The sequence below is a fragment of the Falco cherrug genome, chromosome 13 (genome assembly GCF_023634085.1).
Source record: "Falco cherrug isolate bFalChe1 chromosome 13, bFalChe1.pri, whole genome shotgun sequence".
Classification (NCBI taxonomy): domain Eukaryota; kingdom Metazoa; phylum Chordata; class Aves; order Falconiformes; family Falconidae; genus Falco; species Falco cherrug.
Window position 1 is genome coordinate 12,676,681 of NC_073709.1, and position 25,207 is coordinate 12,701,887.

A 25,207-nucleotide genomic window follows, 5' to 3' on the forward strand; every position below is an offset into this window, starting at 1 on the left:
AAATAATTCACTTTAAAGATAATCTGTTAAATTAAGAAAACATTCTTTTCCATCTGTCCTGTACTAAAATATTTTTGACGTGTGCTTTATTCAGCAGTTCTAAAGAAATTAAAGAATAATAGAGGTTTATATTACAGAGTCTCTCTGATTTTTGTATGCCGTTACGAAATTGGTTTTGATTCCAAAGGAAGAAATTGCCTGTTCTATTATTTGTAGTCTTTTGTTTCTAATAGAACTTTGTGCTGTTTTAGGCACAATATAGATGCCACTTGAGAAGTTCATTGCTGGCATATTCACTTTTATTTTAGAAAACCCTCATAGATACCAGTTAAGTCAACCATGCTGTCCTTTCATGTTAGTGAACTGAAACAGAAGTCCTGTGGCAGCTGTTTATGCAAGCGTCACACCTCTTTAGAAGTCATTTAAATTTATTTATGATTTTGTTACCCTTCGTCATTACTTTGCCCAGCAAGCAATAGATTTGATGCACTTTATCTCCTTTTATGATACTTGGACCTGTTGTCACTGTAGCATCTGTTGTGTCTGCAGCCTGTCACAGCATTAGACCTACCACCCAATATTCTGTATTTCATGTTACACCAGTATCTAGGGAATCCTAGTGGTGGCTATACACAAACCAGCACAGTTCTTTTCATGTCATTTTGTGGCAGCCACCAGAACTGTAACTGGGAAATCTGTAGTTGTAAGTTCTTTTTTAAGCTATTAGCAATTTGTACTTGTTTATATTTGAGAGTACCTATACACAGTTAGTTGGGTTTTTTTTTCTTCTGATGGCATTTGTAGAGGTGGCCTGTGAATCCCTGATTATCTTTGCATCTGTCCCACTTGATAGGAGGGGTAGTAGTGTACACCCTCTCTGTTCATTCTTCTTAGCTGCTTAGCTGGGCCAGGTCTTTCCTACATCATTCTGTATCAAAATGTGATGATTCTTGCATGTTTGTCTAGATTCTTTTCTAAAGACAGGTCTTCCTGTCTTTGGAAGGCTTTAAGTTTATGATAAGTTGTTTGGGTGTTCAGTACAGGATTCACGACTTTGTTTTTCCCAGCCTTCTTTAGAGGGCAGTCATGATTTCCCAGGAGGTGTAACTTTTTCTCTTTCCCCGCCTGTACCAGTCACCTCTCATAAGCAACTTTTGCTGATACAGAGGTCTTCCTTGTATTTGTTCTAGAATTTTAGATCCTTCTCCTCCACCCATCTCATCCTCAAGAAATGGCATCCAAGAGAAAGTGGTTGTGGATCCCAGTTTTTGTTAAAGGAAAGTTCAGCTGGAACTGGTAAGGCCAAATACAAATCCAAGCACCTGTATCTTCCTTAAGATTTATTTTCAGGGCTTGGCTTCTGAATAACCTGTGCAGCTGGACCAAAGGTCTAACAAAAGCTTGTTAAGGGTTCTGCAGAAGCTTTTCTGTGCCTTCCGTTCTTTTATCAGTGCCTTAGAAACTGGTTTCTAGCTATCGTGGCCAACTTGAGCAAGTTTTTCCTCCTGTACTTTAGCAGTCCACTTTGCCATCTCAAGTACATCTGACCATCCAGTATGATGGTGTTGTAACGCTTGGTGGTGGATTGGAGACTGTTCCTTACTGCAGAGGCAGTTTTTGTGTCAAAGGAAGGCTGTATGTTGGCACCAGTTGAACCCATCCCAAGTGAAACTTAGGTTTGCAATGGATTTTTGTTTGTCGTAATATCTGGGAATAGGTGTTTAGGCATTTTCATGTATTTTAGTCCTTAAAGAGAGATCCTCAAAAGTTAGGAAAAGGCAAGTATTTTTCCCAGGAAAAACATTTTTCTTCATTCAGGTCTGCTAAGTGAGAAAATGGTATTCAGTCCTGTTTACACTCTACTGCACTGAGTATCCACAAAGAGCAAGGAGAAAAGGGCACATGTGTAACCTTTATAGGTGACCCATGCTCCATGTCCATCTTCTCCATGTTGGTCTTCCAGGAGATCTAATGAATTCATGAATTCAAAGTTCAAGCAGTCCCCTTCTTCCTCCCTTCCTACAGCTGCCTCAGCAATTCCTAGATGTTCTCAGTGTGGTGATAGTTATTGCTGCCTTGGCATACAGCCCCACAATGTGGGTTGTTTTGGCAAGCAATCATATTTTCCTGAAGTCCAGAAATGAGAAAAAGATGATAAGTATTTCTTTTTTCAAGCCATCTCAATAAAACTTTAACAGAAGCTCTTGAAACACAAGACATTTCTGGAGCCTGATGGCTGACGACTGAGTGTGGGAGACCTCTAACAAGGAGAGGAAACCTGAGATTTTCAGAAGTAGAAGGTGCATCTTCTGCAGAAGAAGCTGTAAGACCTTGTACATACACAGGTCCCCACTTGCATCTTTTGTAAGATCAGCTTTTTGCACCTGTATTGTGTAAGTTAAAAATCCACATCTATGCTCTTCCACCAACTCCTAGGAAGTACTGAATTGCAAAACATTTTAATACAATGCCACCTAAAAGAAGGAGCATATTTCCCATAAGCAAAAATAACAACATTTGCACAAGGGGAGGAAGTATTGATCGTAATTATACTAACAGCTTAGGTTTTTTAATGTATGAGCTTTTATGGAAAAGTGTATGTAGTATTCTAATCTGGCCATGTGCTGTGTTAATGATATTTTTACTTCTTCAAAGTTAAGAAGAAATTCTAACCCAAATAAAGTAACTTAATTGTATCTACTTTTAGATGGTGTTTTACGCTTGGAAGTAAATGAAATTGTACAGTGTGTAGAATTTGGTTTCATTTGCATTCTTGATGTGAAAGCTGACCTTTGAACTCTTTCAGTTTATAATAAGATAGTAGACATATCCTCCTGTTAAAAATTGGTGGTTTTCACTTGTCAGTGTAAGAATCAGTGTATACCTTCATCACACTAAATACTGCTGTCCTCTCCCCACAAAGACTTCCACTCTGTTTTGTTCCGTTTCTTCTTAATCAGCTGTTCACTTGTTTGGAAATTGAATAGGTGATTTAGTTCAGAATAATTCCTGACTTGAACAGGCAAATTTCTGCTTCTGTCATTGGAGATTAATAATGTCTTTGAAAGTTGACTTCAAACTCACAACTGCACAGATGCCTAGGGAGACCTACATACATAATAAAGCAATAGAATTATCACTTGGATGTTTGCATTTAGAAAAGAAGTAGACATGAGAATTTCCTAGCAGTTTCACAGTGCTTTGAGCAGATGATAATACCAACATTATTGAGATTATATCCAAAGAATTTGAAGTTGCATTTCCTCTAGAAAATAGCAGGAAACGTTGCGTTGGACTTCAGGGGCCACAAATCACTGCTTTCTTTTTTCCTTCTTAAATTATTTAATATATAAAAAGTGGAACTGAAGGTTGTGGACCATTTTAAAATAATAAGTAGTTTCTCACTAAGATTCCTTGAAATGTCATCGGTGGAATTTAAAGAATATTATTTCTAGAAAGGGTTTACAGTTCTTGCATATTTGGTTCCCACTGCATGGAAAAATCCCATTAAGTTTGAAACATAGAATCATTTAGGTTGGAAAAGACCTTTAAGGTCATGAAGTCCAACCATTGACCCAAAACTGCCAAGCCCACCACTAAACCATGTCCCTAAGTGCCACATCAGTGTGTTTTTTAAACACCCCCAGGGATGGTGACTCCACCACCTCCCCGTGCAGCCCATTCCAGCGCCTGACCACCCTTTCAGGGAAGAACTTTTTCCTACCATCCCATCCAAACCTCCCCTGGGGCAGCTTGAGGCTGTTCCCTCCTGTGCTGTCCCCCATCACCTGGGAGAAGGGACCGACCCCCCTGCCCACAGCCCCTGCCAGGAGCTGCAGAGAGCGATAAGGTCCCCCCTGAGCCGCCCCCTCTCCAGGCCAACCCCCCCCAGGTCCCTCAGCCGCCCCCCGTGAGCCTGGTGCTCCAGCCCCGTCCCCAGCCCCTGCCCGGCTCTGGACACGCTCCAGCCCCTCAGCGTCCCCCCTGCAGTGAGGGGCCTGAAACACCCCAGGGTGCGAGATGTGGCCTCACCAGGGCTGAGCATGGGGGGACGGTCACTGCCCTGGCCCTGCTGGCCACACAGTCTGTGACACCAGCCCGGAGCTGGTGGCTCCCTCGGCCCCCTGGGCACACAGCTGGCTCATGCCCAGCCGGCTGTTTGTCAGCTTTCAGAAACACTTGGATTCTGGAGCAATCTTCTGGCCTCATTTTTAAATGTAATACGTAATGGAAGAAATTCAGAAGCTAAATGGTCACCTAATAGTTTGCCACATTTTTAGTAAGGTCGTATTTGCCCCTTCTGCACAGTTTACTTTCTTCTGTCTCATATGAAAACAGCATGAAATAATTCTCAAGCAGAGTCTTAGTCAATTTATCAAAGGCACAGCTGGAGCTCCAGGACATGTCTGGAGCTGAACTTGGCAAGAGATGCAAAGAATGGTAAGAAAGGCTTCTACAGGTATGTCAGCCAAAAAAGGAAGGTCAGCGAAAGCGTACACACACACGCAGCTAACCCCAGCGAGCAAAACTGGCAAACTAGTAACAATGGATGAGGAGAAGGCTGAGGCACCCTTGCCTTAGTCTTCTTTGCCTGCAGCCTTCTCTATACTGGCAAGATACAGATTTGATGGTGGACTGTCTGGTGGATGAGGAATTGGTTGGATGGTTTCATCCAGAGGGTGGTGGTCAATGATGTCCAGGTGGAGACCAGTAAGTGGTGTCCCCCAGGGGTCTGTACTGGTCCCAGTACTGTTTAATATCTTCATCAATGGCATAGACAGTGGGATCAGGTGCACCCTCAGCAAGTTTGCAGATGACCCCCAGCTAACTGGTGCAGTTGACATGCCTGAGGGACAAGGTGCCATCCAAAGTGACCTGGACCAGCTCAAAAAGTGGGCCCATGTGAACCTCATGAGGTTCAGCAAGGCCAAGTGCAAGGTCCTGCACCTGGGTTGGAGCAATCCCCCCGGTACCAATAGAGGCTGGGGGACGAGGGGATTGAGAGCAGCCTGTCTGAGGATTTGGGGTGCTGGTGGATGAAAATCTGGACACGAGGCAGCAGTGTGCGCTCGCAGCCCAGAAAGGCAACCGTATCCCGGGCTGTATCAAAAGCAGCGTGGCCGGCAGGTCGAGGGGGGTGATTCTGCCCCTCTACTCCGCTCTGGTGAGCCCCACCTGGAGTGTGGCGGTCAGCTCTGGAGCCCTCAGTACAAGAAAGACACGGACCTGTTAGAGCGTGTCCAGAGGGCCCCCAAAATGATGAAGGGGCTGGAGCACCTCTCCTGTGAGGAATCGCTGAGAGCTGGAATTGTTCAGCCTGGAGAAGAGAAGGCTCTGGGGAGACCTTATTGCAGCCTATAAGAACTTACAGGGGGCCTAATAAGGAAGACGGGGACAAACTTTTCAGCAGGGCTTGTTGTGATAGGACAAGGGATAATGGCTTTAAATTCAACTAGGTTCAGACTAGATATAAGGAAGAAATTTTTTTATGATGACAGTAGTGAAACATTGGAACAGGTTGCCCAGAGAGGCAGTAGATGCCCCATCCCTGGAAACACTCAACATGAGGTTGGACGGGGCTCTGAGCAGCCTGATCTAGTTGAAGATGTCCCTGCTCATTGCAGGGGTGGGCGTTGGACTAGATGATCTTTAAAGGTCCCTTTCAGCCCAAACTTTTCTACAATTATCCGTCCTAAACTTGTACCGAATTGCCTTCCAGGGATATGAGAAAGGTGTTTAATACCACAAACGGCATGGAAAAGCTAAACATGGGATAATTATTGGGTGCTGGTTCTTTCTTTCAAGGAAGAAAGACTGGACATCAAATTAATGATAATGTGTTTTGGAGAGATTGTTGGGGTGGTTTTGCCTTTTCTTGTTGTTGTTTGGGTTTTTTGGTTTGCTTATGGCAAAGCCATCCCTTAGGGCTTATTTTGAGGGAGGTTTGTCATTCAGGTAAAGTTTGGAGTTACAGGAATATTAAAGTTAGTGAATTACTTATAAATCCGTTATTTTAAAGAGATTTTTGACATGAAGTCCTTAGAAAATGTATTTTATCTGTAAAAGGATCATATATTTATAATTCCTCAGTAAAAAGTAGTGAAATAAGAAAAGAAATGGTTTATTTTAATACCAGTTAACTAACATTTGTATAACATCTTACCTAATATCGTCTTTGTTTTTTAAGTGTTTGTTTTATTATGAAGGTTGAGGCTGATAACCCTAAGGAAAGAGTAACTGAGGTACATGGTAGTACAAAACTGAAGAGATCTTCATCAGAGGAAAACATAAGTTGGTACAGCAAAGTATGAGAAAAATGCAGAGTTGGCCTGGTTTATATTTTGTTTTATTTCCTATACTGATGAATTCAAAAGGCTCTATACATATATTAGTGTACTTGAAAAAAATCAGTGCACTTGAAAAGTCAGCGCACTTGGCCAGTGATTGTATGCCTACTGGTTCCATGGCGTGACTCTTCTTTGGGTGTCCTTTTTTCCAGTCTCATCCCTCTGGGAAACAGACAGTTGATTTAACGTTACTCAAAGGATGAAATCAAGTCTTTTAGTCAGATGAACTCTTAAGATTCGAATAAGCCTTGGAAAGATGATAATCTACTTGATGTGAATGCTGATTTTATGACTTTTTCCTTTGCTTAGCATCTGTTTGCTATTTCCTCATGCTAATAATATGCAAAAGATGCACATACCACATTCCCTTTCACAGTGTCATTAATTAAAAGCTAGATAGTTGTCTTTTGTAATATTTAAATGTCCCTTGTATATAAAGATTACTATAGTCATGGAAAAATGCAGTGTTACCTTGGGTATCTGTTTGTAACAACATCCAGAATTTTAGAAAGGAATTCTTACTTTGGAGCATGCTAGCTTTGATTTTTCAATGAGTAACCTCCCTAGAGAATTAAAATAGGAAGAACTTCCATATGTGTCAGTTCACATATAAGTGATGCATAATTTTTGAACATATGGAAATGATCTGATTACAAGTGTTACATGCAACTTCCAGAGTTCTGCCATCTCTTTCTACAGGTTTATCATTGATCTCCAAAATGAAATACTAAAAGCTTTCCAGGAAAAAGGAACATTTTCCCTACTGACTTGCTTAATCATATCTTTAAAACTTAAAATGAAAAAATGCATGAAACAGTGACCCAGAACTTGTGGGCCAAAAACTTTCCAGTCTGTATGTGTGAAGTTTTAGGAAAATTCTAGCTGAATGTCTTGGATGGAGGTGTCCGCATGTCTTTGTCTTTGCCTGCAGCCTGTGCCCTGTGCAGGACTGGAGTTTCTCTTTCAAAGAGTAGCATTTGGTTGATTCCTTAAGCTGTAGCTTGACCAGTTTAAAATTCAGCATCTTGCCTACTTAACACACGTGGTGGCTTCAAGTGTAACACAGACATAATCTTCCCCTGATTTTGTTAGATTGCTATATTAATATTTCATTTTGCTGTATCATCATCTCTTATGCCTTATGCTTGATAATAGGGAGGGTCTTTAATTTAGTCTCTTTTCCTTGCCGGTAGTTCATCTAGCTTTGATAATGCTGGGAGTTCTCTTCTGAAAATTCCTTATTTTACAGTATAACTTCAGTGTTTTTATCACTAACAAATCTGTGGGAGTTTGTCTACTACATTTAGGTAACACAAGTGCTAATAATGTTAATGCAAATTGTATTAGATTCCTGCAAGGAAAAAAATAAGTACCATGATAAAATCTCCACAGGAATGTGATGTATGTTTCAGGAATGCTTTTCTCTAGTCTCAATGCTTTAGACTTAATTTTGTTTTGATCCTGAAAATAAATATCCCTCTCCGCAACACACCACTGCCCCAACCTTCCCATTCACTGGTACTAAATCTTTTTTCCAAGGTGCTTGTTCTTATTTTCATAGCTATTATGCCTTGTGCCTGGAGAACTCTTTTGATCCTATCATCCAAACAGCTTTTCTGAGGCTAGTGAAGCCTTTCTGTCTTTTCATCTGTTTAATAACAGAAGTAAATGAACCAAGATAGTTAGATTTTAAATAAAAATTGTCATTTACAAATATTCCATTTGTTTTTTTATATACTTTTTCCTTTTCACACTTTTGGTGACATAAAGAAAAAAAGGAAAATGATGATACAATATTAAAAGAAAAAAACAACAAAACCACCCCAAACCCAAAACAAAACACCAAGAAGACCCAACTCTGACACACACAGTTCACAAGTATAAAAGAAAAAAAGTAACTAAATTATTTCTGTTTTGAAGAACTTAAACACTGAAATAAAAAAATCAGGCCATTTATATTACTGAAGCAGTTCCCTTCCTTAGCCTGTAAAATATTGGTTAGTAAACATTGTCTTGTTTCTGGTTCTTCATATACTGAAGTTCCCTTGCTCATTTCTTGCAATTTCTAGGATTATTTTTGGTTTTTCTTTTGTTGGTTTTGTTGTTGTTATTGTTGTATGTTTATTTGGTTAGTGGTTTGTTTGTTTGTGTTTTGGTTTTTGGTTTGGTTTGGTTTTTTTGTTAACCTGAAGAACTGGAGACAATTTCTCTTACCAATCAGGTTGATTTTGTTTTTTCTAATTTTCAGTACAGCTGACTTCTTGGGATTCTTGGTTCCTTCCAGGCCATCCCACCACCTTTTCAGGCAGCACTCCAAGAAGTCTCTTGCATGACTGTTTGATTCTCCTTTTGTTTTCTTTCTGGGCCCTCTTGTCAGGGGACGTTGCGCTCTCTTACAGGGCTGTTCTTCCCTGTTAAAAGGACATGTTCTTTTGACTTGACATGAGTGCTGTTGTGGTATAACCTCCCAAGAGACGTGTTTCCTTAGAGCCTCTGCAAATAAGGTGTGTGAGGGGCAGGTACAGGGTGCCAGCTTCTTGGTACCTCAAATACAGACCTCCCTTTCATGGAACTTCTGGATGCCACTGTGCTGTTTGATGTTGCAGCAGTGTTACTGCAGGCTGTGAGAATAGAGAAGGCGATGTATAAAGTTGTCTTGTCTCTGGGAAGTTTTCCATGTAGTAACTCCTGCTGTGCCCGTTTTCCTTGGGCAAGTTAACAGTGACAGAGGGAGCAGCTCAAAAGCAATATAGTGCCTTACTGAGCAGCAATCTGAGCAGCTAAATTCTATAGAAATTACTTTAAATGGGACCATGGCCACTATCAACCGGTTTATCGCAATCTGGCCTACTGAACTCCTTCAAACCAACTGCTCAGTACCAAGGCTGAGATCCACGTGCCCTGCAGGTGGATAGCTACCTGGGATAAAGCACGGAGCTGGATGACAACTTCTCTTCCGTCTGTCCCCCTGCTCCAAAATCACTTCAGAAGAATCTTGTACTATAAAGCTCATTGTGCTCTCTTACTGAGAATAGGATCGGTCATTCCAAATTTCCAGATGTTGTTTTGGCAGTGTGTCAGCCATCCCCGGCTACCAGAATTCCTTGGGCTTCTTCCTGAAAGACTTCTGTCTCCAAAACAATGTTTTCCATGCTAATAGCCTGGACGATGGTCAAAGGTTTTCCTAGCAGAGCTGGCTGAAAAGAATGCAGAATATTTAAAAGTCCATCTGAAAACATTTGCTGCTTTGACATTCTCTGATGTGTGGATTGTTTTTTAACCAAATGGGAAGGCAATTTATAAAATTTTGGAGGGTGGAGTTTTGTTTGCTTATGCTGTGAATGAGTATGCGAAGCTTTGATCCCTCTGAATGGGAGGGAGCCTTTTCTGCAAAAAGGAACGCTGGCTCCCACCAGTCCTTTAAACATCATTTTCAGCCCTTCTTCTGGAAGACTGTCCTATCTTAAGTTATTTAATCTGGTGGTTCATATTTTTTGTTGTTTGGTTTTGTGTTTTGGTGTTTTGATTTGGGTTTTTTCAAAGCAGTTGACTGGGAAGAAAATGAGAGGGGAAAAGTGCATGTTATTAATCTAATCATTTAATATTCCCCAACTCAAGTCATCAGTGATAACGAATGTGAGGCAAAGAATGGAGTAGATACAGGCGTGTCTGAAAAAGCTCATTGTGAAGACAGTAAAACTAAGAGTGGTAATTTCAGCTCATGAGACTTGGGAAATCAAGGTCCACAACTGTATTTCCATAATATATGCCATTTTCTCTGTGAATGATAGGAATCTTCAGGAAGTTTGATCTACCTCTTTTTTCAGAGGTTATCTGCATGTTGAATATAGGGTGATTGAAGTGAAACCTAATATTTTTTATCTTTTTAATAAGGTACTTAATAAGTTTTAATAACGCTTTCAGACTGTGTCTGTACTTTTTTGTTTATATATATTTTTTAAGATTTTTTTCCTTCTTTAGTAGTATGTAGGTGCTTATTTCTGTGTTTCATTCTTCTCACAATGGAAAAACATCTTCCAAAGCAATGTCTGTTAGGTAGGTTAAGGTACAAATTCTTTGACTCTTGACAGTGCTAGTTGTTCTTTTTCACTGATTGCTAGACATCATCTTCTATCCCCACCTGCCTCTCCCCCCATGCCCCAACAAGTATCTTCCTTTTATTGGGGTATCAAGGTGATATATTAGTACAGAATTCTGTAAGATTAAGAGTTGTCTTAAAGGGAAGCTGCTGTCACAAATCCTTTGGGGTTTTTGATCCCATGTAATAGAAGACATAATGCTTTTTTTTTTCCTTCTACATCTCTGAAGGCAAAGGGCATACAGTAAAGAAAATAATTAGGTTATTTTTTTGTATTTACAAATAACTTGAGAAGAAAATGTCAAAAGCAAAAGTATGGTAAATAAAACTTTGGTTTCTGTACTCTTACTTTTTTGTTGGTTTCGTTCATTATCCTTTACTGTTATGGTATGTACAATATATATTAAAAAAACCACTTGAAATGCCTCTTTTAAAACTGTCACTATACTGTAGTATGTATGTGCACATAGAATTAAATTGCTTCACCTTATCTTGACATATTTAATGTTATTTGTGAAATGTGATATAATTAATACTGTTTTTTCAAGGGTTTATTTATCCCTTTATAGTAACACCCTGCTGTAATGAAATATTTTAAGAATCCTTTTCAGATGGTATAATAAAATATCTGTAAGATGCCTTACCTTACTTGTATTTGTTCTTGCAAGCTTCCCTTTGAGTAATACCTTACTGTGGAGTATATAACAACGTTACCTACCACTGATGAGGTTAAAGGAAGAGATACTAAAGCTCTGTCTGTTGAGAGGTGGCTCTTCCTTATTCATTGAAACACTGATCCGAGATGTAATGTCTGTTGGGCAATTAAGGAGACGTGCATGGTAGAGGAGAACCGAACTTCTTGCTTTTGAAGCAGAAAGGATAAGCAAACACATTAAGTGCTGATAATGCTTCTTACTAACGGGTGGTTTAATGTGGGGGTTGTCTTGGAATACTTAAAATATTTGAAATAGTTATTAACAAGTAGAGTTCTTATTTTCATTTCTTTAACACATAATTACAGGATCTTCTCCTGAGTTCTTTTGTTCCTTTTGAATTCATGTGTGTTTGTAGTACGCTAAATTAATCTACAAGTTTTTTTACAAAAAAAATCTGTGATTTGCAATTGAAAAATTTGCTATTCCATGAAGTTGCTCAGCTATGATATTTGCATATTTCTTTCTGTTCATTTTGTCTTGCATTTTATTGAATCATTGCTGCATATCCCTATAATGTGCCCATTGTTCATGCAAGAACTCTGTTAAATGTAAACTTATGCAAAGTCTCAAGTGTTTGGCTTTTAAACTGTTATGTTTAAACTATTTATGTTAATCATAACGCACAGAATCTGGAAAGAAACATGACTATTGTTTATCTACGTTTTATGTCTTCCAGTTCTTCAGACTCTTCTCTTAAATAAGCAAATAAATATTACTTACATGGAGAGAACACTATTTAGTATGGTCCAATCTCTAACGCTAACCACAGTATTTAATACAACTAGCCTCCCACATTATTTAGCATCTCATGTAAGTGGTTGCCCCTCCGCAAACTGAGGACAGCATCATCAAAAACCAAAAGAGAACCTGCAATTATTTTAATTTGGCTTAGATATAACAATTCTGCATAGTCTTCCTTTCTCTTTAATTATTCCTTATATAAAACTGGGTATATATGGTTTCCTAATGAGAGAGCAGTCTTCTGATGAACGGGTGCAGGTACTGCTATTAGTGTTTCACCAATTTTGATTTTTCAGAGAGAACTGGCAGAGAAGCCTAATTATGCAAGCCTGGCGAATACATTTTTTTTCAAACAATCTGGAGCAGCAGTTTTCTACAATTATACGTACAGCACTAGAGAAGTGTTGGTGTTGCACAGTACCACCGTCTTGCTTGCTTGGCCAGCAAACAGAGTTCAGATGGTTAAAATCAAACCTTCAGGCTGATAAGCTTTCTTGGCTGTTGAGTTAATTAAGCAAGATGAGTCTAAGATACGAATATGCTAATACTGGAACTTGTGTTCTAGCTTTCCATTTTCCTCTTGCTTATTCTTTCCCCTTATACATGGCTTCATTTGTTTATGGAGTTTTCCTTACTGTTCTTTGGTTTCAGGTGCGAGTGTCTCTCTGGTTTATGTGGTTTCCCCATGTGTGAGGCAGGCTCCATTCCCCAGATAGTCTCGCGTGGAGATGGAACACCTGGCAAGTGCTGTGATGTCTTTGAATGTGTGAATGGTACGTAAAGCTTTCTCTTAAACCTGGAGAGGAGGATTTTATCTGTCTGTGGGAGGGGCTGGGCATTTGGTTATTTTTACCATGTTGTCAAGTTCTAGGAGAAGTAATTTTCTCGATATTAGCTCAGTAAGAAGGAGCTGGAAATTCAGCTGAAGGTACTTTAGTGGAAAACTGTGTCATTTGTAAGCTGTCATGTTCCTCTAACTTCCAAAGCACTTTTCCCTGTGACCCAGGGAATTAGAGTTCTAGCAAGACTCCCTCACTGCATGTTTTTCAGGTCCTCCTTTGCCAGTAGCAAACACTAGAAGTCCTTTTAGAAATGACAGTTTTGCTCACCACTGCAGCTGCGTGTTGCCGTACTGTAAGCAAAAGCATGCTGGTTAGATGTGGGGTTGGCTTTAAGAAACATTCACAAAGTAACATTTTAACACAAATATATAGCCTTTGGAAATTGTAAGTCAGTGTAGGAATAGACTGATTCACGTTCTTTGTTTCGCGATGTAAATGTTTAGAAAATGTTTAGAAAATGTTTAAAAACCTTGAATTTGTTACACAAGTGACCGTATCTCAGAACTGCTCTATGTAATATATAGAGAGATGCGTATATGCTAGATACGGTGACTTGGGAAGAGACTTTGATATTTAACTATTGGTAGATAGAAGGTGAAAAACACCCTTGAAGGGCTGCGTGCTCAGGTAATTTCTGAGCATAAGAAGTTACACATTGGTGAAGTATTTACTAATAAATTTATTCAGCGATATTTAATCATGTTTAGCTTTGCATGTGTCATATGTTTGAAACAGTTTTTATTTTGCATTCCTCATTGCAAATGCACATAAACGTATATAGAGAGAGGGATACTGCCCCAGGAGAATGTTTGTGTTATTTACACGTAACGATATTTTAAATACTGAATTACTGATTCAGAGTAATATTTAATACATATAACGGGACATCACATATATATAAATTAACTACTTTTATTTGAGTAAGAGAACGTGCATCAGGAAGATTCTTTAGCTTTCAGATTCATTCACTATTTGGCATAAGATTGTAGATATGGTGGAATTAAATGCAATTTACCTAATTTTTATATCAATTTCTATCTAATATAAATATTATAGTTTTATATAATCTATAAATATTGCAGATTTTATTTATATACATGTATTTATAAATATATTTTATATTTTGCCTGTTTTTTAAAATACTACCTGTTATACTAAAGTAATACTCAACTTCCTTTGCTTCATATTCATGTCATTCTGTTTAAGTATCATTTCTGAATTTGATTTAACTCCGTGTCACACCTCAATGAGATGTTTGATTCAGGATTTGTCTTAGTACTTTGAGCAAGAAATGCAAAGCCGATTTCTGATATGAAGTCTTTGCTCATGTGAAACGGTCTCAAGGTACAAACCACCTTGGTAACGTTCCTGTTTCTCTCCAGTCTGCAAGTTATTTGTGGGTACTGCTATCAAAATTGTTGCAGTATATATCATATCAGGTGTTAGATAGAGCTGTTTAAATTGCCCAGGGTTTTTTGTCCTTAGTCATTTTCATATCTTACTTCCAAGGAGGAGTTACATTCATTTTTCATTGTTAACAGTGAATTTGGACTGACTGTTGCCCTGTGCGTCATTGCCTTACTGCTCGCTGTAACTCACTCCAAAGATTAAACCTGCTTTTCGGTCAGGGTTTATTTTGCCTCTCAGGCAATTCCTAATCTTCACCTTCATAGCCTATGAAGACAGAGTAAGTTCAGGGGAAAAAAAATAGGCATTTTTGAAGGGAAGTTGATGCCACAGGGGGAAGCAGAAAGGCCAGATTGGAGGAAGATGAAGGTTTGTAGGAAGAGATACTGTTTTGTCTTATGTCCTTAAAATGTCAGTATTGAAATTACAGTCCAGTATGGAAATTATTTTTTTAATAAGTTCCTCTTTAAAAAAAAAAAATCTGAGAGAACTGGTCAGAAGAGTTAAATACATGTGTTTTTTAACAAAGAGCATTTGTCATTATGCTACTTAATGTTACAATCAGGTTTCAAAAAATAATATTGTATGACATGACTTGGAAGTGCTTTGTGTATATTTAGAAGAGAGAAACTTCCAGATGCAATTATTAATGTTGCTTCATTTTGGAAAGAGGAAATACTTACAAGCCTGAAGATGATAAATAGTTTTATCAACAAGCTGGGAGAAGCTAGTCAGGAGGAGTTCCTGATGTTTGGATTGTGTGGCAGATCATTAGTAAAGAGGACAGACTAGTCATAGAACTTGATCTGCACTACTTTATAATTTGGGGTTTTACAAGTGCATTTTTAGGATGGTTAGGTGGTTCTTATCAGGGAAAAGCCATACCACTAAAACTAATAAATATCTAGTTCAATGACAAACTAGGTAAATACAGTGATAGACAGATAGATAGATAGATAGATAGATTTATATTTATATAAAATCCCTACCATTACTTCCATCAGTTGAAAATGAAGAAGAGGGGAATGTTGTTCATGAGACTGATAGTTGACTGTCCAGTACTAGTTTTTAAAAGGGTCTTGAAATACTAACAAGTGCAGAAGATACATAGTAGGTATCAGTGACAGATGGAGAAAATATCTTAAGTGATAGGCTTAGATCAATTTCTTCATTTCAAAAACTTGCCATCAAAGTAACAAGAGCCAAATCTTACAGATCTAGGACATTCTGTTCTCAGCAGTGAAGGTGGTTAGCTCTTGGCACAAACTGCCGGGAAGAAGCTGAATTCCTTATCTTCGGCCTTTCCAATTAGGACTGGATTCCTCTTTAAAGTGTGTTTTAATCGAATGCAAGTTAATGGGTTTGTAGATGGTAAGTGGGGGAAATAGTGTAATCGGTGTTACCAACGAGTTCCTTTAGTTACTTCTGTGTTTGAAAACCTCTGAAAATAGGCAAGAGGGTGGAATAAAAATGTGCAGTCACATTAGTGTATTTTTGCCTTTATAGCATCTATTTAATGTTACAATTAAATAATGGGGGGGGGGGGGGGGGGCAGTGAGGAAACAGTCAGAAACAACAGTGAACATTTGAGTGACCTTAAAATAAAGGCACCCATTATGAATATGTGTATGTCGACTGCAAAATATCTGGTTTGTGTGTTGTGGGGTAATAAAATTTGTCTTTAGGTAACCCTATCAATGTGCAGAGTGTTAAAGCAGTCCAGCTGTCTGCAATATTTATTGCAAGCACATGGTAATGTGACAAATGTATATTTGCATGTTCAGGGAGAGTACGGGGAGGCTGCCTTGACCATGTAGGAAGGAGATCTGCTCTTGTTGAAGAACAGCACTGGCCAATGTTGAGCAAGTAATTAAAGAGTAAGAGGAGCAGAATAAGGGCAGTTAAGGAATCAACATGCATATAAATAAAATGTTAATAAGTTAAAAAGGAGGGGTAGCAATTGTTGGGACCACAGCTGGATGTGAAAGTAAACTCAAAGCTTTTACAATGGTTCACTGTGAGTGGGAGGGTTGGTCAATGGGTAGCAGAGACTGAGTTTTAAATAACATAAGGACAAAGTCTAACTGACTTCTTTTCATTCTTATCGGTTAATGAAAAATAAGATGCTAGATAGATTCTGTGGAACTGATGGTAAGTCATATATAAAAAATATTGGATGCCAGATGGTACAGTTCTGTATGGTTTTAAAAGTTTTTTAAAAAAAATAATTGGTAAACACTTGTAGTATTTACTTTGAAGTAGTAATGGGTTTTTTGCCAAAGTGAATCTTTTTGGTAAGCTGATGTCTTCAGTAATGTTCTGACTTAGATATTTCTAGATGCTTAAACTTGGACAAGGTTGCCAATGCTTTGGACAGCAAGGTTAGATAGAATTAAATATTTTTCTCAAAGACTGGAAGAAAGGGTTAGACCTGTTATAACGCCAAACCGCAGCCTTGTGTTACAGGTTTGGGGATTCTTTTTTCCTGCAATTTGTAACTTATTTTATGCACTGAAGGCTTATCACAGATGTGCTGGCAACGAGTGATGGGTTATGCCAGTACCTTTCCGTGGTGCTGAGGTTGTTTTGGCTGCCCGTGCCCTGGTGACATTCCTAGGGCTAAACTGATCACATGTATTTTCTCCTGTGATAGACTGACAGAGACTACTGGGATTTAAACACATTCCTCTGTTATGAAGGACACGGCTTCCTTCCAAGAACTGCTTGGCAATTGTATCAAGAATATCTGTCGCTGTTTGGGGGTTTTAGAGTACAGACACAGCCCTCAGTGGCCCCAGCTCCTCCTTTGGCTACTGCAGGATGTTAAAAAGTAGCACTGCTTAATTTCTGGAAGAAGGTATAGATGAAAGGGGGATAGCTCTGAGGAAGGCCACAGAAACAATCAAACACTGAAAAGCATGACCTGATGAAGAAAAACTAAAATTGAAAGAAATGTGTTCATTTTATCTGTGAAAGAGGATGGAGGCAGGGACATCCACAATGAGTCCTCTTAGCAACAGATTTGCACATTAGAGGAAGGTAAAAAACCAGGACCAACGTAGAGCTTGAAGATGGGAAAAGCAGTGAAACTTTGGAAACTTGCTTTCTGTTTGTTTGCTGTTTCTGTCTAACCTGAGTCTACCCTTGCTGTGAGTTGAGTTTAGTTACATTAGTTAAAACTGTGGAATTGTTTAACAGGCAGGGTGCAATTTCTTCATTACTGGTGGCTTTGAAGAAAAGATTAAGCCAGGAATGTAACAGGTAGAGCTGATTCTGCTGGGGGGGGTCTTTCCCTGCTCTTTCCATGGTGCAACCTCTATGCAGTATGGTGGCTTGGAAATAAGTCTTCTGTCTCTGTGGGGAACACCTTGCAGTCTTGTCTGCTGTGTGTGAAAAAGGCATGTATAGCCATGTACACAAGAGCTGTCTTCTGAACATGCCTGTAGATTACTGGATTGGGATCTGCTGCTGAAGGGGACAGAAACTTTTAAGACTTGTTGAAATTTGGCACTATATATAGATTGTGGCAGCTGGATATCAAAGTGCTTTCTAATGTGATGAAACAGACTTTCTCTGCTAGAAGCATTACTATAAAAATCTGATTATTTCCATTTTGTTTTAAAGGTGTAATTGCTGAATTTTATTTTCCTCAGCATCCCAAGTATCTTTTAATATCTTTTTTAGACCACAGCCACCACAAAATAATGGTGGTTTTTTTCCTTTATAGCTGTGCAAGGATGTATAAATAATTGAGTAAAGACATGCATAAATAATGCATTGATTTACAAATAATAGTTACAGGTTTGTTTAAATTTTGAGCTCTTTGTTTCTGGATGACCTGTTCAGAAGATGCAGGAGCAAAGGACTTTCAGAATAGTCCTGCAATTGAGTTAGTAGGGAATACACTGCACTAAGCAGTACAAGAGTAAGAACTCAAATCATTTTTTCTACCTGGCTTGTTATTATATATTTGCAAGGAAACAAAAGCATAGTGTGTTGTCCTTTAATATTGTTATGGGCTAATTCCAATTAAACTTATCCTTCTTTTTTTTTAAAACTCCTTATCAGTTCAGCTTTTGAAAAACAAAGCTTTTCTGTATTTTGTTTATACAGACACAGGATTCAAGTTTATCAGTTTCCTTCCCTTTCATTTAAATGAAAGTTCACAGCACTTGCCCCAGTTCCTTCCAAGAGCGTGGTACAAATACTGCTGCACACTGAAGGAACATGCAGAGTGCTGGAATCATGAACCTTTTAATCCTCTAAGCAACAGAAAACTATTTTGAATCTTGCTTCTGCTTTGGGAGGGCTGGAGTTTCTGATACTACAAAAGCAAATCTGCAAACTTACCTACAGGCAGCTGATGCCTGAAGCATCTCATGTGCTTGGCATAACTGTGTGCAGAATTATTGCCTCGCGAGGGGTGGATTGCCAAACTTCCATGTGTTTCTGAGCTGTTCCATGATTCTTAATCAAAGAAAACCACAAGTGTTGGGAAACTACAGAAATCTCAATACCAGAAGTTTTATTTTGGGCTAGTTCAGCCAACAGAACTGTATTTAGTTAGATTTAAAAGTATAAGGTGAAATATCTTAGAAAACTGATTTGATAAAACAGATTATGTCTGCAGTTCACATGGAAGATAAAGGTCTTGAGAAACGATCACTGTTTCTGCCTGTGTGAGGCCGTGTGGTTCGCTGCAGCATTGACTTTCAGGGCTCTCCTAGAACAGAAAGGCTGTGGCTGTGAGACCTGTAGAGCTAAATTTGTGCCAGAACTGTCGAGCTAGATTTGTGCCAGAACTGTTTCTCATTTAACTCTGTGGCAGGAACTTCAATGCCAGATCAAGTCCATTCCTTAATCGTGCTTAACTTTATATAGGAGCAGAGTTGTAATATCATCTGTCCTTCCACAGCCAGTATAAACTCTGTATTGTGCTGGGTACTGCCCGCTCTCTCCTGGCACCTTTCACAGATGGGCAGTTGTACGTCTGTGCTTGGTCTGGATCAGTCTTGTGTTACTGGGCTATCTGATAGCTGGCAGACACGGATTTTGTGTTCACAAGTCCATTGCCTGGGTGTCTGTGTCATACCCACTATTTCGTCATGGTAGTCTGCATCACGAAAGGGGTTTGGGGTTTTGGATATGTTTAAGCACTCTGTGCTATGAAGTTCAGTCAGTTGAAATTACTTTGTCATGCAGTGAAGCTTTGATACTTGAAGAATTCTACCTGTAGTATTCTCTTTATTGGCAGAGTTATGGCTACTGGCCTTCAGGAAAAGATGCATTTATTTATTTATTTATTACTAATGTTATGATCTTTCACTCCTTTATGCTGCCACGTGTAGATTAGTAAGGCAGTGAAATTAGCTTGTTTTTTGTTTTGGGGTTGTTTTGTTTTGGTTTTTTTTTTTGTTTGTTTGTTTAAAGAGAACTGAGAGAATCTTCCAGGGTATGGTGGTGGAAGAAGTACATTGTTACAGTTCCACAGGGTGGTGCTCACTCTTGCATTAGGCTTCCACTTTGCGAATACCTAAATCTAGAGTTCTTCGTTTAGTGCTTGTTTTGGCTTGACTGAGCCTTAAAACTGCAGTCTTACATATGGTTCTAACAAAAGTAATCCTTGTCTCATAGCTGGATGTATAGGCTTAGGTCAATAGTTTAGTATGAATGTATACACTTCCATAAAACTGGACAGTAAAAACACACATGTAGTGGAATTCTATGGTGGTTTTCATTGTAGGAATAAAACATATTGTTTCCTTTCAGGATTTACGGTTACTTGTTTGGTCTTGTTTGGACATTTTCACAATGAATGATAGTTCATTGAAGATGAACTTCTAACTAGACAGCAATTCAGATCTACTGATTTTGGAGCATGAGGGGCCGTCGGAGGTGGGAATAATCAGTAAAAATCTGGATAGCTGCAAAGTAAAGTCAGAAGCAAATGGATTAAAGGTCTTTTGAGTTGTGTTGGCACTTTTTCCTTTCTGAGAAGGTTTTTAAACTAACAGCTTGAGCTGTATAAACTTGAAATATTTCTCAAGTGTTTGTTTATGTGAATTGCTTTCTAATGAAGTCATAGCTGTTTTCCGGGACACAGCGGTATTTCCTCCTGTTAGTCTTTTTTTTTTTTTTTTTTTAAAATGCTGCTTTCTACATTGTGCCTTAAAGACAGAACAGGCATATAGAAATCAAACATTGCTCAGGATACTTCCAAGTTTCAATTCTAATGCTTTACAATCATACTAAATTATTTGAGGCTGGAGCCTATAAGCATATGTGGAAAGAAATAGAAAAGTCCTTGAACTGCTTTAGAGTTTTAAAGAAAACCTGTATCATTGTCAAGAGTAACTCATGAAGAGGGTTTTGCCCCCAGAAGTAAGATGATTGGCGTAGGCAGCATTTGCACCTGCAAGTGCTGGATTTCATTTATGTATTTTTCATCTCATACGTGAGATTGAGCGCTAACCAAAAAGGAAAAATAACTTGACTACAAAGTGTGCAGTTTTCAGCCCAACGTGGGCATTACACATGTGAGTAAATAAATAGTATTTTCCATGTATTCTACAGAAATAAGTAACATAGGCAATTGTCCCTTCTTTCCTTTGCTATGTTTAGCTCAGATGTTATGAAATGTGATGGTTTTATCTACAGTTTGGTAATGTTTTTAATTTTTACTTTGCTTAAATAAATAGTTTCCTGTTTGCAGAACCTGTGGCTTTTGAACCTGCTAGTTTTGCAGCTTTTGCAAAAATGCATCTGTTTACTAGATGCTGGTTTACTTCAGGTAGCTGTTTTCAGGTACCTTAGGATAGTGTCAAAAAAATGACAAAAATTTTATTCTGAAGTGGCAAAGAGAGAGGAGGCCTATGTCATTGAGTAATGCAATGATGAACCTGTGAAGTCATGATTTCCTAATGACTAATGTGGTGTCTTATAGTTGAACATAAATTTGGAGTATTTCTTCTATGGTGTCTTCAGTCACGATGATTCAGCCCTGGGCTGTGGAGCTGCACAGTGTTATGTGTGTGTCAGTTATTCAGTTGAACAGAATATGCTCTTCTGGCTGTAGGTGTTGGAGGAAGGTTCATGTGTGTGGGGTAACTGCAAGGTCAGAAGGCCTAAGGAGACCTTACGATGTATTCATGATGTATGGATCTGCTTCATAATCTGGAACCAAGTATCTTTGGTTTAAAAAACTAATACTACTACTAAAAAAAGCTGTATAAATCTGTTTTCTTGTTTCTGTTAGCATCTCTTTTTTTTTTTTTTTTTTTTTTCTTTTTAAAGTTAACCAAGTAAATAGGCAATGTCCTTCCCAAAACACTTGAGAATTTTCGGAGGCTTTTAGTTTCCCACAAAGTTTGGATTTAATTGTACACTAGGGCTCTGCTTTAGATAGAGGCATACAAGACATAGTTGTGTTGTGGTTTTGAAACACTAAAGTAATCACATAAATATTTATTACAATTGAGGTTATCTTCTGTGGGGAGTATAGGTGTGAGCTGACTAGTACAGCCCCAGGTTGCTTGAACTGAGAAGCGTTCAGTTCTGCGTAACAGATCATGCAGTCAGGAAATATTGGGGCTTTTTGAAAATATATCCCTATGGATTGAACAGCTTTAGTGCAGTTTATCCACCTGTGTACCAAGTCCTGCAGAAAGGAAGGTTACACTTAAGAAACATCAGAAACTGTCATCTTAAAAAAGAAAAATTGATTGCTTTATGTGCCAAAATTTGAAGTAGCTTCTGGCTTACCCAGAATGAGAAATATTTAACACCTATGAAGAAATACCAGTGCTGTAACCTTCCCTCAGTATTTTAAAATGGCAACTTTTAATTGTAAATAATTTCTCTGAAAGTAATTTTGAATAGCATTTTCTTTTCTTCTGTTGCTGAAACGGACAGTAATCTATAACATTTGTAAAAAAAATAAATATGTATTTGAGTTTAAAAAATGAAATAAAAATGAACAGTCTCTTTTATATCTGTTTTTGTCAGTAGCAACATGAGTTTAACTGTTTCCTGTTTACCAATATCTGTAAAATACCTTTTTTTTTTCCTTCTCCTCCTCCTTCTTTCAGAAGTGAAGCCAACGTGCATATTTAACAGCATGGAATATTATGATGGGGACATGTTTCGAATGGATGCTTGTCGTTTTTGTCGATGCCAAGGTGGAGTCTCTATTTGTTTCTCTGCCCAGTGTGGTGAGCTACACTGCGACAGGTACTATGTGCCAGAAGGAGAGTGCTGCCCAGTGTGTGAAGGTACAGTACCTTTTTAATCCTGTTTGCTTATTAATTCCACTGCTTTTTCTTTTTCTTTTTTTTCTTTTTGTGCCTGTTCAATGCAAATGAACAAACAAGTACTTTATTTTGTTCTTCTGAAGTTTGCAGGTTCCTCCTTACTCCAGTTTACTTCTACATTTTTGCTGTGTCTGAGCATGCTGACAGTGCTTCTCCAACATTGACACGCTGCCCTTTTTATATAGAGCTGTTTGGGTTTCCTTTCCCTTCTGCATCAGAACTTCCTTAGACATGGTCAAGTGCGCAGTACACTCTGGGGGGCCTCCTTCCCAATGGACATAAGAAGCTGTTCCTAGTTTCTGCACCAGGTATTTAGACAGGCTCCTCCAAAGCAGCAGTGCTGGCCCTAAGGTGCATTTCCATTGCTTTGCAGCCTCTGTCTTCCAATCTTGTTCTGTTCAGCTGGAGCAATGCGTACACCTTCTCTAAAATTATAGTCATAGGATAGAATCATTTAGGTTGGAAAAGACCTTTAAGGTCATGAAGTCCAACCATTGACCCAAAACTGCCAAGCCCACCACTAAACCATGTCCCTAAGTGCCACATCAGTGTGTTTTTTAAACACCCCCAGGGATGGTGACTCCACCACCTCCCCGTGCAGCCCATTCCAGCGCCTGACCACCCTTTCAGGGAAGAACTTTTTCCTACCATCCCATCTAAACCTCCCCTGGGGCAGCTTGAGGCTGTTCCCTCCTGTGCTGTCCCTCCTCACCTGGGAGAAGGGACCGACCCCCCTGCCCACAGCCCCTGCCAGGAGCTGCAGAGAGCGATAAGGTCCCCCATGAGCCGCCCCGTCTCCAGGCCAACCCCCCCCCCAGGTCCCTCAGCCGCCCTTGTAAGAATTGTAAAGTCTTCTAGCAAAGAAATAGGGCAGTAATCTGACCGCAGTGGTTTTCTCTGCCTTCTCTGCCCTGTTGAGAGCCATCTCCCCTGCTTGCTAGGCTTGCAGTCCTCCTAAAAAGGGTTCTGTGGAAATTCCACATTGACCCTCTTGCTTTTACACTAGAAAATACTTGACGGGTCTTCTGCCAGCACACAACCCAGATCCCAGCAAAGGGAGATGGGGCTGACGCTCTGCGCTTGGATCTCACTCCGGTGGGGGTCAGGTCATCGCTACGACATAGACAAAAGGCCTGTCAGGCACTCCTGGTCCCTACGTTTAAATGTGAACTCAGGAATGACTTCTCAGCAAGCACAATAAGCTGGAAACCTCAAATCCTTTCCTAAGCGGAGAGGAATCTCATTACTAATGTCACTTTGAAACACTTTGCAGTGTGCATAATAACAGTATTCCTGCAGTTCCTTGCAGAAGCAAATAAGCCAAAAGATCCATTAATGTTGTGCTTCATTCCAGACAGAGACTTATTAAAGTAAAGAATCTCATAAAAATGAGTCTAAAAGAGGCACCTGTAAGATTTGTAACCTCCTCAATCAGCACAGGATCTAGTGCAGGATACTCTTTGGGTCGCTCGTTTTCTTACAAACTATTGAGAGCTTCTTCAGAGATCTAAAAAAAAACCCAATGGATAATGAAATATCAGGGTGGGTAAGGTAGGAAGTCATTCTTTAAAGAATATTTGTGGGTTTATATATTTTAGTGTTTCAGTTCATATCAGGTAGGCTGATAAATGGTGTTTACATGTAAAGAAACTGAAATACAAATGCTGTAGTCTTAAGTATTCTAACGAGATACCAGTCCACATTTGCCCTGTGTTTGTGTCTGGTCTAGACATTCATTCATTATTGACTATAGTTAGAGGCAGGATGCAGACTTTTTGGTCTCTCCTGGTACAGTTGTTCCTATGCTTTTAAGAGCCTTCAATATATGGGGGGAAAAAAAAAAATCAGTGCCATACCATCATGTAATGATAGACTGAAAAAGTTTAGAGAAGGCATGTCTGATGTAGCGAAACCCTTCCTAAGTGCAGATCCACTCCTGAAGAAATTGCTGTATGAGCTGCTTTCTGGCAGTAGAGAATATATTAAATCTGTTGCTTTTTTGTGTAATTAACTATTTTTCACATATGTGTATATTCTGAGATTTGGCATTATGAAATCATTATGACAATGTATGTAAATGATCTATGTGTGTATATGCTGTATCTGGGCTCTCTGTATCAGCTCTATCATACTCAGATGTGGGTGCCGATTTTCCACATTGGACCTGCAGTTCTAGGTATTTCCTTCACCCTCTTTGGTGTTTGAAATATTCAGCTACCTTACGAGTTACCAATAAATTCTTCTGCCATATCATCATACAGTGCTAAAAGTTGATTTCTCCATTTTTCCAACTTTTGAATCAGACTATCAAGAAAACCTGCTAACAAGTCATTTTGGTTAGGCCTCCAATGGAAATTTATTTTTAAGACAGGTCCTTAGTAGATAGAGTAAAATGGATCATGGTTTGTAATTGTTTACTACAATCATCTTGTTCAGGTAATGACTGTGATTTAATTTCTGCTCGGCTGACTGAGATGACGAGTAACAGGGTCTTTCATCAAATCATCCGGTGCTGTTTGGCTTCCTTGTTTCTGTTGCATGCTTGTCTGATAGGGCTTATAGCACTAGATCAAGGTAGTCAGAGTGCTGACTTCTGAATGATTGGATGATAAGGTATATGTTGTTTTTTACTATAAACGCGTCTTGATTTAGTAGAGTTATTTTAGGTGAGGCTAGACAACTGGCTCCATTATAATTTTCCTAGTTCCTTTAAGCACTTAGAAAAAAGAAAGCTCTGATCCCTTTC

The 25,207-nt window shown here is 39.0% G+C and overlaps 1 protein-coding gene across 2 annotated transcripts in view; it reads left to right on the forward strand.

Moving 5' to 3' along the window:
* The window catches only part of CRIM1 (cysteine rich transmembrane BMP regulator 1), a 188,114-nt gene that overhangs the window by 102,881 nt on the left and 60,026 nt on the right, over positions 1 to 25,207 (forward strand). For both annotated transcript variants that reach the window (XM_055725803.1, XM_055725802.1), the window contains 2 exons: positions 12,555 to 12,676; positions 22,240 to 22,422. In XM_055725803.1, coding sequence (XP_055581778.1) covers positions 12,555 to 12,676; positions 22,240 to 22,422 — 305 coding nt within the window. The remainder of the gene's footprint in view (positions 1 to 12,554; positions 12,677 to 22,239; positions 22,423 to 25,207) is intronic.